At 47.7% G+C, this 14755-nt stretch overlaps 1 pseudogene and 1 gene segment (V, D, J or C); one reads left to right on the top strand and one right to left on the bottom strand.

The window, feature by feature from the left end:
- Positions 1 to 9823, top strand: part of LOC106725387 — a gene marked incomplete at its 3' end in the record, with an annotated part of 16385 nt that extends 6562 nt beyond the window's left edge. The window contains 1 exon segment of the V gene segment in view: positions 9818 to 9823. Coding sequence covers positions 9818 to 9823 — 6 coding nt within the window.
- Positions 2594 to 4057, bottom strand: LOC102249693 (annotated as a pseudogene).
- Positions 9824 to 14755: the final 4932 nt, after the last annotated feature.

Genomic DNA, 14755 nt, shown 5'->3' with positions numbered 1-14755 from the left:
TCTCTCATAGAAAGCTGCTGGACTTTCATCAGGCTTCTGGAAAACCTCAGAAATTTTAGCCATGTTGGTGGGCTTCTTGGCTCCAGCCCTGACCTCCTGGAGGAAGGCCAGCTGATATCTTTCTAGCCTGGTCCTTCCATCTTCTGAGTTCGGGTTCCAATTGGGTTCCTCATCTGGGAAGGCCTGCCTGGCCCATTTGCCTTTATCTAATATTCCTGCCGGGGCCTGGGTCTGGAGCCACTTCTGAGCCTCTGTTACTACTCTCATGTGCTCCTTGGTGTGAAAGAACGTGAAAAGGAGCTGCTTTCAGTCCACCCAGGTGGGCTTCTGGGTCTGGAAGATCATTTCTAGGAGGTCTATCATGGCCTGAGGTTTTTCAGAATAAGCTGGGGTGTTATGTTTCCAATTCAAGATGTCACTGGTGGTAAAGGGCTGATAATAATAGACTGGCCCTCCCTCCTGCAAGGTCCCATCTTCGCCAACTACTTTGACACCCCGAATCTCCCTTAGAGGCATCTGATGTGCTGGTTGTGGCCTGGGCCCTTGATCGGCTGAATGGAAGCGCCGCCCAACTGACTCTGGAGAGACTGGTTGAGGAGAAACGGAAGGGGGCGGTGTTTCTGGACCTTTCAGACCAGCTGGGCAAGCACTTGGTGCTGCCTGTGGCACATATGGAGATGTTAAAACTAGCGGGAGTTCCTCAGGGGATCCTGGCAGAACAAGGGGTTGGGTTTCCTTCTGAGAGACCTGTCTCTTTTTTCCTACTACTAAAACCTCACAGAACCGCACCCAAGGCAGCAAGGTTTGAGCAATTCCTATGTAAGGGAACAGATCTGGGTGTTCAGGGTCTGTCGTGACTACATTCCAGACCACCCTGACCAGTCCTACATCTAAAGAGCCTTCCAGGGGCCAGCCGACCCCAAAGGCTGGCCATTCTAATTCACATAATTTCCTCAGTGTTTTGGGGTTCATTTTAATACCATAGTCCTCAATAAGACCCTTTTCAAAATTTTCCAACATGCAGTTGAGAACAGTGGGTTTACTTTGTCCCAACCCCATGATGATCGGTGGTGAGAGACAGACAAGGGTGCAGGGAAATTTACTAAAAGCCTGGAGGGTCTCCTTAAAGAAAAGATCCTTAATCAGCCCAGGCAGGGGCAGGGCAGGTAAAATCTCTCCGCCCTGCTGAGCTTGGAGTCCAGCTCCTGAAAGTCCCAGCCAGCCAAAAGAGACAAGAAAAGCCACAAATACCTTTAAATCTACCCCAGAATTCCTAAATTTCAACCTAACACAGCAAAAACACAGAGCAAATGAAAGCCCTTAATACACAAACATAGACAGAAATTTTTATCAACTATCCCTCCCTGATAGAGAGCAAACATCGCTGAGAAAACTAACTCAACAGCACTGCTTGAGACTTTTGCAGACCATCACGGGTTCAGCCATCAGTAAATCGAACATTTCAACCAGATGAGCAAACAGAAAATCAAAGTAGCTTTTGCTTTCACACAGACTAGTTAATCAGTGGATAATTATGCCAAGACAGACAAACATCACAGTCTCTCAGTAGACTAGCCCAGACAGGAGCTGAGCAGATAATGCCCAACTCCCCAGATGGGCATGGGGGCACTCCCAGCACCCACTCCCCAGAACAGAATTCTCAACCAACATCTCAGTGAGAACCTACTAGAGGAGTTAAAACTGTGTCCAGCCCCCTTCTCGGTAGCAAATTGGCTAGTCCCACACACAAACAAACAGAAGAGTGAACCCATAATTTCTTAATCAAATCTGAATTCACTCACCTCTGGAGTCCTCATTCCTGATTTACCTAACAAAGTTCTATGACTTCTGGGGAGGTGATCAAGCTCCCCCTTCCACTCACTTGGAGTGGGCCTGACTGACTGGGGCCCCTACCTTACCGATTCTGTCAACAGGTCCAGAGGTATCTGTCCACTTTCTCCAGATGCCGGTCGGGTCCTAGACTGAGGTCCGGGAGCACCTGGAGTCCCTCCCCCTCACACTTCCCCAGTTCAATTCTGCTAAAATCAGCAGCACATGCCTTCCGGAGGCCTGTCCCATGCCCCCGGGCCCCAAACACCATCCACTCACTGGAGGCAAGAGTCAAACGTGGTTAGTTTCCTGGTCAGGGAACTAAATGTTGCAGAAGACCAAAGAAATACCAAGCATGCTTTCTAGAGGAAGGGAGGGACCCTGTGTATTAACACTAGAAGACTCCAGGAATAATTTCCAAATCAGAGTGAAGAAACACGCAGAAGGCTTCACTTTTTATAACCTTCTGGGGTCTTTGTCTTGCAGATATGATTCTGCCCTCTTTCGTGGGCTTACAGGAAGGCCCCCAGGTGTTGGGGGTCCCCAGGCCATATCTGATGATCGGTCCTGGGGCCAGCGATAATGACCTCCCCCCACCCCCAAGGCAGTGCATTGTTAACAGTTTTTATGGCCTGACAGGCCTTGCAAGACCAGTTTCCTCCTCAGGAACACTCTTTAAAATTTTTTTTAAAAAAAATAAGTTGAAATCCTTCAAACACCATTGCTATGAACTGGTCCAGAGCATAACGGCATATAGAAAAGCTTAACAAGGGTGGTGATCAGGGACACCATTTCTTGGTGCTGCTTTGATGATGTCATCCACATGCAGCACCCCTTCTGCTGCTTCAGCTGCATGCACATGAACCTTCCACTTCACTTGGACACTACCTGTGATGCCCAGCATTGCCATCACCAATAGCACCTTCCTTCATATCCAGTCCAGCAGTTGTATTGCCTTCACAATGGGCAGCTCAGAGCTGTGGCACCAGATCTGCACTGTCACAGCCTGTGTTGTCAGCTATAACAGTAGGCAACATCCTCAGTGCTTGAGCCTAAGACTCCATTGCAACAGCTTCTTTACCTGGTGTTTTATTGGCAGCTGTCACACAGCATGAGCCATCAGCAGCTCAGAACAGCCTCCTCCATGAACTGTTCTAGAAGCCTTCACAGTGTGTGCAAGAACACAAAGAGCATCATGCAAAGATCTTTCTGCTTCATCTAAAATGTGCTGAGTTGCACCACAAAGAACATTAGTGCAAACCTCACCAAGGGCTACCCCAGAAACATGAATGAGCATGTCTTCTCCAATCATGACTTCTTCAATGAGCTTGCAACTTCCAAGCTTCACTAGTTCTGAGAGGTCAAAGGTAGAGGCAATTTCACTACCTGTGACAAGAGCCAGGGATTCTACATGTTCAATAGCCATACCCAGCAGCCCCAAAAAGCAGCTCAGGATAATTAGAAATTTATTGCCTGTTAATAAAGCAATTCATCCCATGCTTAAGCATACCTTCAACTTTCTCCTTCATTTTTTTTCCTTTTCCGCTTGTTTTATTTTAGCAACCTTTGCTGTAGAATCAACCCTTACAGGGGAACCAAATATCTTTATTTTGTCTGTGTTCATACCAGTATTTGCAATAAGAATTTTAGAATTTTAAATTCCTTTTGGTTGATTAACTCCATTTTTTTATCCAACAGAAAGCCTTTATCTAAATAGGAATCCACCAGAATTCCTCCTAGCTTCTTGATGACATGAATTGCCTCCAGATTACCAGAGCCCTTTAATCAGAGAACAGCTCCTACAGCTAACTTTGTAGAGTGATCTTTGTGATGAGTAAGAAGTTTTAAGGATAATGTTGCTCCTGCAATGTTCACTAAATCTTGGCAGGATTTATCTTCATCAGAACCATGATCAACTGTTGAATTGAACAGAGCCTGTCTTGCTGCCTTTATGGATTCTCTCCAACCTGCAATGATGGTCTGAAGATGAGTCTTTTTTGAAATTAAATATTCTGCTTCCCTTAGTCATTCTGTTGCTAAAATAGGAACAGAGGTAGTGCCATCTCCAACTTCATCATCCTGAACCCTTGACATATCAACTAACACTTTAGCTGCTGGATTATCAACACCGATGTTTTTTTAGGATAGTTGCAGCATCATTGGTCACCATAAGAGATGCATCCCCTCCACTATTTCCCAGGATTGTGTCCATGCCTTTGGGTCCCAAGGTGCTCTTTCCCAAGTCTCCTATAGCGATGGACCAATAAAGGAGGACAGATGAGCTGTCTCTGCTCTCTCTTCATCAGCACCAGCCTGGAAGATGTTGACAGGTGCCCAGGAAAGGGACACTGTGGTCCCGAAGGGGTGGCCACTCACGCTTCTCCCTCTCAGCTCAAGGCCTGGATCCCAGGGGAGAGAAGATGGATGTGACACCACAGGCTCTGCACAGGGGGCGGGGCCTAGGCAGCTCAGATCAGAAGGGTTGACTTCTATTTTCTTATGTGACCACATCTGATTTTTCCCACAGGGTCTACTGCTATCACTCTAATGTGATCAGTCTCTCTCCACAGTTGCTAATTTCCACAGCATCACAGCTCATTTTCCCAGTAGACTAACTCCTTCCTTCCTGGGAATGAGATCACCCGAATAACCCACACAAGCCCCATATGCATAGTCACACCTGGTGTATTTCCTTCTCTGTGCTCAACAGTGTGTTCTAGTCTCCACCCAGGCACACCTTCCCGCTCTGGCCAGGTCGGACCCGGCACATCTGTAAACACCAAGGGACCGGGGACCCTGATGAGAACGGCCTCACCTGCTCTGGATGTCAGGTGCTCTCCCCTCTGCTGCCCTGAGCCAGGCCAGCCCCCATGTCCAGGTTCTCACCAAAGGCCCAGCGTGTTCTCCTTAGCTGCTCTTGGGGGCTCTTCAAGAAGCTGCATCCAGGAGTTAGAGTTTATGACTTAATCATCCAACAAGATTATTGACCACCCAGGTGGTAAGACTTTGCACTCAAGAATTTGTTCATGAAAATATGGAGAAAATAACATTTGAGACGCTAAAAGCAATGGATGAAAATCACTCCCTGCAGAGGTGGGTGCACTTCCTCATCTCCCAGAGCAAGGAGGCTGTGCTGTCCTCTGCACTGCGACTTACTCATATGATCTCAAGCACAATCCTAGAATTCACAGGCACAGGGTCTCAGGAGCTGTATTTAAAGGGCCCAGTTCCTGGACAGTGAATTGTCCTCTGTCCATGGTAAGTATGTCCCTGTGCTCACTGCTCCCTGCAGCTCCACTGCCAACAGTCATGGAGGGTCCCCCACAAATATCAGAAAACATGTTCCTGAGCTAAACAGGTACTGCTGTGTCACATGGTGGACCCTCCAGGATGCTGACTGTGCACACCAGGCTGGGTGACAGCACCTCCCACGTGCAAGCTAAGGACTTGGCACTAGAGGCCTGGGCTGCGGAGCATTATGTTCCTCAGGTTCTCTCCACAGGCGGCCACCTGTGGCCCAGGGCGTCCTTGCAGAGAAGCCCCCTGTGTGCAAGTAGCAGGCCTGGGGCTGCCACTCTTTCAAAAATAACAGGGAAGGCTTCCCCATGGCAGACATGCCTGCCTGGTCTCAGGAAGCTTTTTCAGACACCTGTCCTCAGAATATGTGGCTCAGAACAACCACTAGGGGGGGCACTGTCATCTCCACAATCCTGTCCCAGGATGTCTCCTGAGGGTTTTATATGCAACCTGCAGTGGAGAACCTTAAAAGTCCCACTTTCCATCCTGGCAGAGTGTATCTACCACTATTCACAGAAAAGCTTCTAGAATGTTCAGACCAGCCACATGCCCCTGAGTCCTGGCCCAGGCACCCTGGTCCACCCGCCCTCCCCATGTGACCACAGGGAGGGAGGAGCCCCCTGGCAGCTCAGACAGGTCGTCAGGGGAAGACATGCAAATGCAGCGCCTCCCCTGCTCATGAAAGCCTGCCAGGCTGGGTCCCTGCAGACCCTGGAGAGGAGCCTCCTGTGTGAGCCCCTCAGTGTCCACACCATGGGGTCTGCGCTCATCTGGGCTGTGCTTCTCTTCGCTGCCAAAGGTGCGTCCCTGTGCATCAGGCTCATGGGGACTGAGTCACACGGGGCAGTTTTCAGTCTGCTTCTCTGTTTGCAGGTGGCCTGTGCCAAGTTCAGCTGGTGGAGTCTAGGGGAGGCGTGGTGCCGCCCGAGGGGTCTCTGAGCCTCTCCTGCAAAGCCTCTGGATTCACCTTCACTGACTACAGCATGCACTGGGTCCGCCAGGCTCCAGGGAAGGGGCTGCAGTGGGTGGCAGAAGTGAGTAAACCAAAGGGAACGACTCAGTGGTATGCTCCAGCAGTCCAAGGAAGATTCACGATCTCCAGGGACAACCCTACCAGCACAGGCTCTCTTAAAATGACCAAGCTGACATCTGAGGACACTGCCGTGTATTACTGTGCAAGACACAGTGAGGGGAAGTCAGTGTGAGCCCTGACACAAACCTGACTGCAGGAGTGGTTATGACCACTAGAGGGCGCTCAAGACACACTGAGCACAGCTCACAGCCCAGGTGCAGGTTTAGATTGTCCTTAAAGGCTGGTTTTCTGTCAGGTGTGGGTTTGCCTCTTCACCATCTGAATTACAGAGATTTATTGTAGGAGGAGGAAAACTGTCATGCCCACAAAAGGCAGAGGCAAATGCCTTTGCTTACTCTTGTCCCTAAATGCCAATTAATCATGAACTCTTCTGACCCAGGTCCCCTATATCTATCAAGAGGCTCTTATGACTCAACAGTGCAGCTCACCTGAATGCTGGACAGCGTGCCCCACAAGTATGTGAACCCAAAGCTACAGAAGATGGACCCCCAGTGGTGATGGTCATTGTCTTGTCATCATGTCATAGCACCACGAGTAGGTGACACCAGGCAGAGGCAGAGGGAGCCACAGCAGCTTGGTACAGATGTGCAGGCTGATGACATACACTCACATCAAGGGACATGGAATGCTTATTATGCTCATAGTTGAAATCCATGGGAAGCTCAGGAAAGGCCCTTGAGGAACACACACCTGCTTTGATGGACCCAGGGAAGGAGACTGGCCCAGGGCTTTTATTTTGGTGAAGTGGTGGGGATGGGGAGGAATTCTGCTTCCAGGGGGTGGTTTCAATTTCACACTAGCATCTAAGGAGAAAACTATGATTTCTTATCTGATTTCCCATGTAAGGGGCAGGTGGAGAAGAGGCAGCAATAAGCCATCAGCTGTTAGAAGTCAAACAAAAAAGAAAATAGAGTGTGACTATGTATTTTACTTAAGAACTATGCAAAATGAGGAAAGTTGAGATAAATAGTCCTTGTGTGTGTACAAAAACCAGATCTAAAGAAAATGAGAAGAATAATTATAAGTAAGAAAACTACAATGAAGATGGTTATGATGATGATGACAATGATTATGATGGTGGTGGTGGTGGTGATAATGACAATATATTTGGAAAGAATCTTGGTCCAATGTCTCGGTGGGAATCTGTACTTTCCCACCAATCTATCATTGGCTTTTTCAAAGGCCTGTGTCAACTTACAGTTGGGCCATTTGGGCGTCAATCCCCAATGATATCTGAAGAGTAGATGCCTGCTTTCTTTTCTGATAAAAAAGAATTGTGTGTCTACAACCACCATGTCTACAGAAAATGAGAAGAATGATTATAAGGAAGCAAATTGTGATGATGATGATGATGATGACGATGTTGAAGATGATGGACTGAGACATGCCAGGACTGACCAGCAGACCCTAAGTGGCTATGAATGGATTACTCTGACACACGTTTCTGTGAAAGAAAAGGCTAACGGGCTGCTTGGCAGGAGGCACCTAAACAGCACCAATTGCCTGCCTCCTTAGGCTTTTACTGTAACAACAGCCTGAACTAAAATTAACCTCTAGATACAATCAGCAGAGTAAGTATCCTTGAGAAAGCACATGCATCTACAAAGTCTGGTCTTAAAGATTAAACATAGAGATTCCAGTAAAACACCCGGGGGCTCGGACTTGTTTGGAAAAGTCAAGGCAGGGCCTTCCGCCTTTGGCAAAGTCCTTCTAGAGGCCACCGATCTTTCGGAGAATCCTCCTTACAGACTTTCCAACAAAGTCCCGTGCTTCCCCACCAAACAAGAGACCTGGTCTAATGGAATGATGGCTCATCATACAGAAACACCTTCACCATGGAACCTCCAGTCAGGAATGTCCACTCTTCCCTGTAAGAATTGACAGATTTATAATGGGCCCCCAATGAATTATGCAGCTTTGTTGATTCATGGTGAGGCCATGTGAGTAATGACCCCAAAGCTGTCCAAGTCCTAATTCCCTGGACCAGGGAATGTGTTCCCTTCTAGAACAGAGACACTGTGAGAATGTGCATGTAGGAAACTGGGAATCCCCTTCCCATCAGTTTGCAATGGAACATTCCTTATATCTCTTGGTCCCTGCCTGCATGGTCTTTAACATTTTTACTTATTACAAATTCTTGTTCCTAATTATTCAGGTATTTCCTATGATGATACAAGCTCTCTCTCTCTCTCTCTCTCTCTCTCTCTCTCTCTCTCCCTGCACTTCCTTCTGGGCCTTCACTGGAGGAAGCTTTAAGCCCATATGTCCAGTAACTCTCTGTCCATGAACATCAGGCATGTTTCTGTCATGTGACTCAAAACAAGTCCAGCTTCCTCCCCTCACCCATTTCCACAGTCACATCCATAGTTATGGGTAGCTTCCCAGCAGGGCTCCCCTCTGGTACCAGAACTTGCTCCAGTCCCTGTGGCTGCTGTAGCCAACCCACATGGACAGTAGAAACTCAGAATTTTCTGAGGAATTCTTAGTAAAATCACCCAAAACAGGACTCATCAAAGAAAGTACTGTTGAATTGAACTTTAATAAAATAAAATAAGCAAAATTAAATTAAACTCATTTGTCCCACCAAATATCCCATCAAAGGAATTAAGTGATAAGATTAGGGAGAGAATATCTTTCAGAATCATGTGCCTGATGGGAGAATGTGTGTATTACACACTAAGGATGTTGTATATTATGGGGGAGAGCCTGACACCCTCTCACCACAGTGAACATCACCAGGGACAGGGCAGAGGGAGGATGGGAATAGGGTTTCCCGCCAGAGGTGAAGTTCCCTTTCCTGTGAGAAAATGTATGCTAGGAATTCTTCAATGTCCCTTACTCTGAACCCCAACATCACTGATGACACTAGACTGAGAAAACACATCAATCTCCTTCTACCAGCATTTCAACATATGAATGATTGGGGGCTGTACACACACATGATCACTATCTTCATGTCTTGTGTTTTCTCCATTTAAAACCACAATCATTTCTGATGTTACTAGTTTGGAGTCTCTGAAAATGGAAGAGTGTGCACAGGAAGCTGTAGACACAATTATAAAATTTGCAGCATCAAGAGTCAGGGTTGTCCCACCTGCCTGGGATTGGGAAGTAGTTTATCAGATCAAAGTAACGTGATAAATTAAGACATAAAATATTAAAAATGTCTGTCATTTTTATTTTTTGAACAAGGGTAGAAAGTGTTTGTATAACATGAGACTTAAAAATTTAGAAATTGTGTATACACTAGGATTCTGAGATTCAGAAGTGGTCTGAACAAATGCTAATTCATTTTGCATCTGTTTGAAAGATGCCTGAGAAGGGACAAGTGTAACCTGCTCATCTAGCCCATGTTTCTTCTTATGCTCAGAAAGGTGAGGCTGTGCTTTGACCTGAATCCAATGAGTCTCAAGACTCATGTGATCCCCTGTCCCTGACTTACATGCTGAGTGAGATCAAGGGAAGAGATGCCTCCACACAGGCCCCAGAAAGACCAGAGTATCCTGTGCCCCAGGCCCTACACTTATAAGAATAGGGCTGCCCCACATGCAAATTTCTGTTCAAGATCCAGGGTACATCCTCTCCTGGGCTGTGCAGGATCACAGCTCTCTCCTCACACAGGGCTGAGGTCTCTGGGAAGGCAGAGCTGTGATCTAGAAGAAGATGATGCTGCTGGTTCTTCTCCTGTGCCTGGTGACAGCCCCCCAAAGTGAGGATCTCAGGGGTCAGACAGGGGTCATGGGATGGCTGTGACTGCATGTGACTGACAGGACTGATGCTCCTTGTTCCCAGGTGTCCTGTCCCAGGTGCAGCTGCAGGAATGAGGCCCAGTGAGAAGGCTAACCCCTATTTTGTAAAACTACTGTTTGGAATTCTCTGCTATTCTTTATACGGCCTCTTATTCTAAAAATAATAATAGTTAAGAATAATAATAAGAATAATAACTTTGCTTTCTAGCCTGCTCTAGCCTGCTTGAATAATGAGGAAGATAAACTTAGCTGTCTGACCTTGTAGGCCAGAGACTAGATATGCCCATACTCTCAATGCCATAGCAGGTGTATATTTTAATTGGGTAGAACTGTGTTGTTTTCAAGGCCACCAGTGAGATAACCACTAAGCACACACAGGCCTGGCTCTTTAATAAAAATGGGAGTTCTGCTTGTAGCTTTGCTTAGAATTTGAATTCATTTTCTCTAAGCCCACCGTGGTGAATAAAGTGTGACTCCAAACTCTCTGAGCATTGTTTGATTTATTCCAGTTCTCTGTAACATTATTGGTTCCCTGAAATGCTGGGAAAACCAGCCCATGCTTGGCCTTTTGGCCTCTGGTGAGTGGACCGGGTTTGGGGCCCCAGAGAGTTAGATAGGCCTCCTGAAGGTGTGTGCGCTGCTGATTTAGCAGAATTAAACCAGGGGACTCTGGGTGCTTCCAGACCTCAGCCCAGGACCCGGCCGGCATCTGGAGAGAGTGGACAGACTCTTCTGGACCTGTCGACAGAATCAATAAGGTAGGGGCCCCAGTCAGTCAGGCCCACTCCAAGTGAGTGGAAGGGGAGCTTGATCACCTCCCCGGAAGCCATACGGCTTCTTTAGGCAATTAGTTAGGAATTGAGTGGATTGTTTAAACTCTGAGTGAATGATGGGTGAAAGTGTGTGAGTGTGGCCCTCTCCTCCCCTTTGTGTGGCTCCACGATTTTGGTTACGGAGTCTGAGTGGGCCCCAACCTGTGGTTCTGTGATTCGTCATACGGCATAACAGCATAACGGTGACTCACCCCCACTCAGAGATGACCAGGCCCAGGGTTTATATGGGTGCACCTTAGCTAAGACAAATCTAAGCTCCCAAGGGATGTGGCCAGGCAGGAATCTGAGTGAGGATCTGTGAAAACAGGTCACCCCCTCCCTTGTTTGTCTAGCACCACCAATCATCATGGGATCGGGACAGAGTAAACCCACTGTTCTCAATTGCATGTTGAAAAATTTTAAAAAGGAATTCAATGGTGATTATGGAATTAAAATGAATTCTGAAACACTGAGAAAATTCTGTGAAGTAGAATGGCCAGCCTTTGGGGTTGGCTGGCCCTCAGAAGGCTCTTTAGATGAAGGATTGGTCAGGGCGGTCTGGAATGTAGTCACAGGATACCCAAGACACCCAGATCAGTTTCCCTACATAGACAGCTAGTTAGAAATTGCTCAAACCTTGCCACCTTGGGTCCGGTTCTGCGTGTGTAAGAAGGAACAGAGTAAGGTTTTAGTAGCAGGAGTGAAGAGGTAGGCAGGGCAGGAGCAGGCCAAGGAGAGGCAGGCAGGACAGGAGAAAGCAGAAGAGAAGCAGGCAGGAGAGAAGAATCAGGAGGGAACCCAGCCCCCTGCTCTGCCAGGACACCCTGAGGAAGTCCCACCAGTTTTACCACTTCCATATGAGCCACAGGCAGCACCAAGTGCTCCCCCTGCTGGCCTGGAAGGTCAGGAAAGTCTGGAAAGACCGCCCGCCTCCATCTCTCCTCAACCAGGCTCTCCAGAGCCAGTTGAGCAGCGCTTGCGTTCAGCCGGTCAAGGGCTCAAACAACAATCAGCATATCAGATGCCTCTCAGGGAGATTCGGGGTGCCCAAGTGCTTGGTGAAGATGGGACCTTGCAGGAGGGAGGGCCAGTCTATTATTATCAGTCCTTTACCACAAGTGACATTCTGAATTGGAAGCAACACACCCCAGCTTATTCTGAAAAACCTCAGACCATGGTAGATCTCCTAGAAATGATCTTCCAGACCCAGAAGCCCACCTGGGTGGACTGCAAGCAGCTCCTTTTTGCATTCTTTGACACTGAGGAGTGCATGAGAGTAATGACAGAGGCTCAGAAGTGGCTCCAGACCCAGGCCCCAGCAGGGACATTAGATATAGACAGATGGGCAAGGGAGGCCCACCTGGATGAGAAATCTGATTGGTCCCTGAACTCAGAAGATGGAAAGACCAGGCTAGAAAGACATTGGCTGGCTTTCCTCCACGGGGTCATGGCCGGAGCCAAGAAGCCCAGCAATATGGCTAAAATTTCTGAAATGTTCCAGAAGCCTGATGAAAGTCCAGCAGCTTTCTATGAGGGAATGTGTGAGGCATACCAGATCTACACCCCCTTTAACCCCGAGGCCCCGGACATTCAAGCTATGGTAAATGCCACTTTTGTAGGCCAAGCCCAGCCTGATATAAGGAGAAAATTACAGAAGTTGGAAGGGTTTGCAGGAAAAAATGCTAGTGAACTGCTAGAGATAGCAAACAAGGTTTTCATCCATGGAAACAGGGCAGCAAGAAAGGAGGAAGAAAAGAGAATACAAAGACGGGCCAATATAATATCAGCGGCTTTCAGAGGTTCGGGCTCCCAGACAGCCCAAAAAGGGAAGCAGGAAGATGGATCAGGGAAGAAAGGAAGAGCAAGCCTGAGACGGGACCAGTTTGCCTATTGTAAGGAAACAGGACGCGGGAAAAATAAATGTCCTAAACAGCAAAGCAAGAAAACAGGGCCCCCTTTCCACCCAGTCGCTATCAACCAGAACCACCTAAAGCAGACCTTATTGGGCTGGCAGCAGTTGACTCTGACTAAGACAGACCAGGCTCTTTTCAGGTAGGCCCCCACGAGCTCATGGTCAGAATGAAAATTGGGGTGCAGACTGTGGACTTTATGGTTGATACGGAGTGGAGCACTCAGTAGTAACACAGAAAGTAGCACCTCTCTCAGGAAAGGAAGTCACCATTATTGGAGCTACTGGGTACCAGACCCATAGACCATTCTGCCAGCCTCACCTATGCCAACTTGGCGGCCACCGAGTAATTCATGAATTCCTGTACTTGCCAGACTGTCCAGCACCTCTGATGGGTAGAGATCTTTTAGCCAAAATGGGGGCAGAGGTCACCTTTGCCCCAGATGGCTCAGCACAGCTGCGCCTAGGTGAGGAGACTTCTCCAAAGGTCCTGTCCCTAGCAGTGCCCCAGGAGGAAGAATGGAGACTTTATGCCCCTCAGTCAAAGACCTCACCTTTAGAGCCTGAATTAGAGAAAGAATTTCCACTAGTCTGGGAAGAAGTAAATCCCCTAGGCCTGGCCAAAGACCATGCCCCGATACTAATTGACTTAAAGCCTGGAGCACAGCCTGTCAAAATTCGCCAATATCCAATTCCAAGGGAGGCACACCTAGGAATTCAAGTCCACTTAGACCAGCTACTTCAGTGGGGACTCCTTAAAAGATGCCAATCACCATGGAATACTCCCCTTTTGCCTGTCAAAAAGCCTGGGACTATTGAATACTGTCCCATATAGGATCTGAGGGCCATTAATGAGGCCATTATAACCTTACATTCGGTGCTGCCAAACCCCTACATGCTTCTAGGACTCATTCCATCAGAAGTGGAATGGTTTACATGCCTAGATCTGAAAGATGCCTTTTTCTGCCTCCGATTTGCCCCCTTCAGCCAGCCCCTTTTTGCTTTTGAGTGGGAAAACCCAACTATGGGGGCCAAGGAGCAGTTCACCTGGAACAGACTTCCACAAGGATTCAAAAATTCCCCTACTCTTTTTAGTGGAGCACTAGCATCTGATCTGTCTAAGTTCTGAGGACAGGACTTGGGGTGTGTTCTACTTCAATATGTAGACAACCTCCTACTAGCCAGCTCCACGTGAGCTCAGGTCTGGGAGGGGACACGAGCCCTCCTGAGACTGTTAACTGAAACAGGTTACAAAGTGTCCAAGAAAAAGTCACAGATTTGTCAGAAGGAAGTCAAGTATCTAGGCTTCCAAATCACCCAAGAGAAATTAAGGCTAGGGACTAAAAGCAGGCAGTATGTGCCATCCCAGTCCCTAGCACCCGGCAGCAGATTCAAGAATTCCTGGGAGCAGTAGAGTTCTGTCCAATTTGGATCCCAGGGTTTTCAGACCTGGCCAAGCCTCTCTATGAAGCTTTAAAAGGGGAAGAGAAGGCACCCATTGAATGGGGCCCTGAGCAGGAGAAAGTTTTCATCAGTATAAAGGCAAAGATCACTGAGGCCCCAGCACTAGGGCTACCAGATGTGACACACGACTTTAATCTCTTCTTACATGAGAACGGCGGGGTAGCCCTAGGACACTGATGGCGAAACTTTTGAGCTCGGCGTGTCAAAATTTTGAAAAACCCTAACTTAACTCTGGTGCCATGTCACATATAGAAATATTCATAATTTTTTTTATATTTGCAGCCATAGTAAAAAAAGAGATTTATATATATTTTTTAATTTCTTTATTGGTTAAGGTATTACAAATGTGTCCTCACCCCCCCATTAACCCCAAACCTCCCCCCGCCTCATGCTCTCATCCCCCTGTTGTCCGTGTCCATTGGTTTAGCTTATATGCATGCATACAAGTCCTTTGGTTGATCTCTTCCCCTTACCCCCATCCTCCCCTACTTTCCCTCTGGGGATTGATAGTGTGATCGCTGTTTCTCTGTCTTTGGATCTGTCCCTGTTCGTCATTCTATGTTGTTCTCTATATTCCACAAATGAGTGAGATCATGTGGTA

This window comes from Myotis brandtii, unplaced genomic scaffold (genome assembly GCF_000412655.1).
Source record: "Myotis brandtii unplaced genomic scaffold, ASM41265v1 scaffold1595, whole genome shotgun sequence".
Taxonomy (NCBI): Eukaryota; Metazoa; Chordata; class Mammalia; order Chiroptera; family Vespertilionidae; genus Myotis; species Myotis brandtii.
The sequence above is the reverse complement of the archived record's forward strand: the minus strand, read 5'-3'. Positions and strand labels throughout refer to the sequence as shown.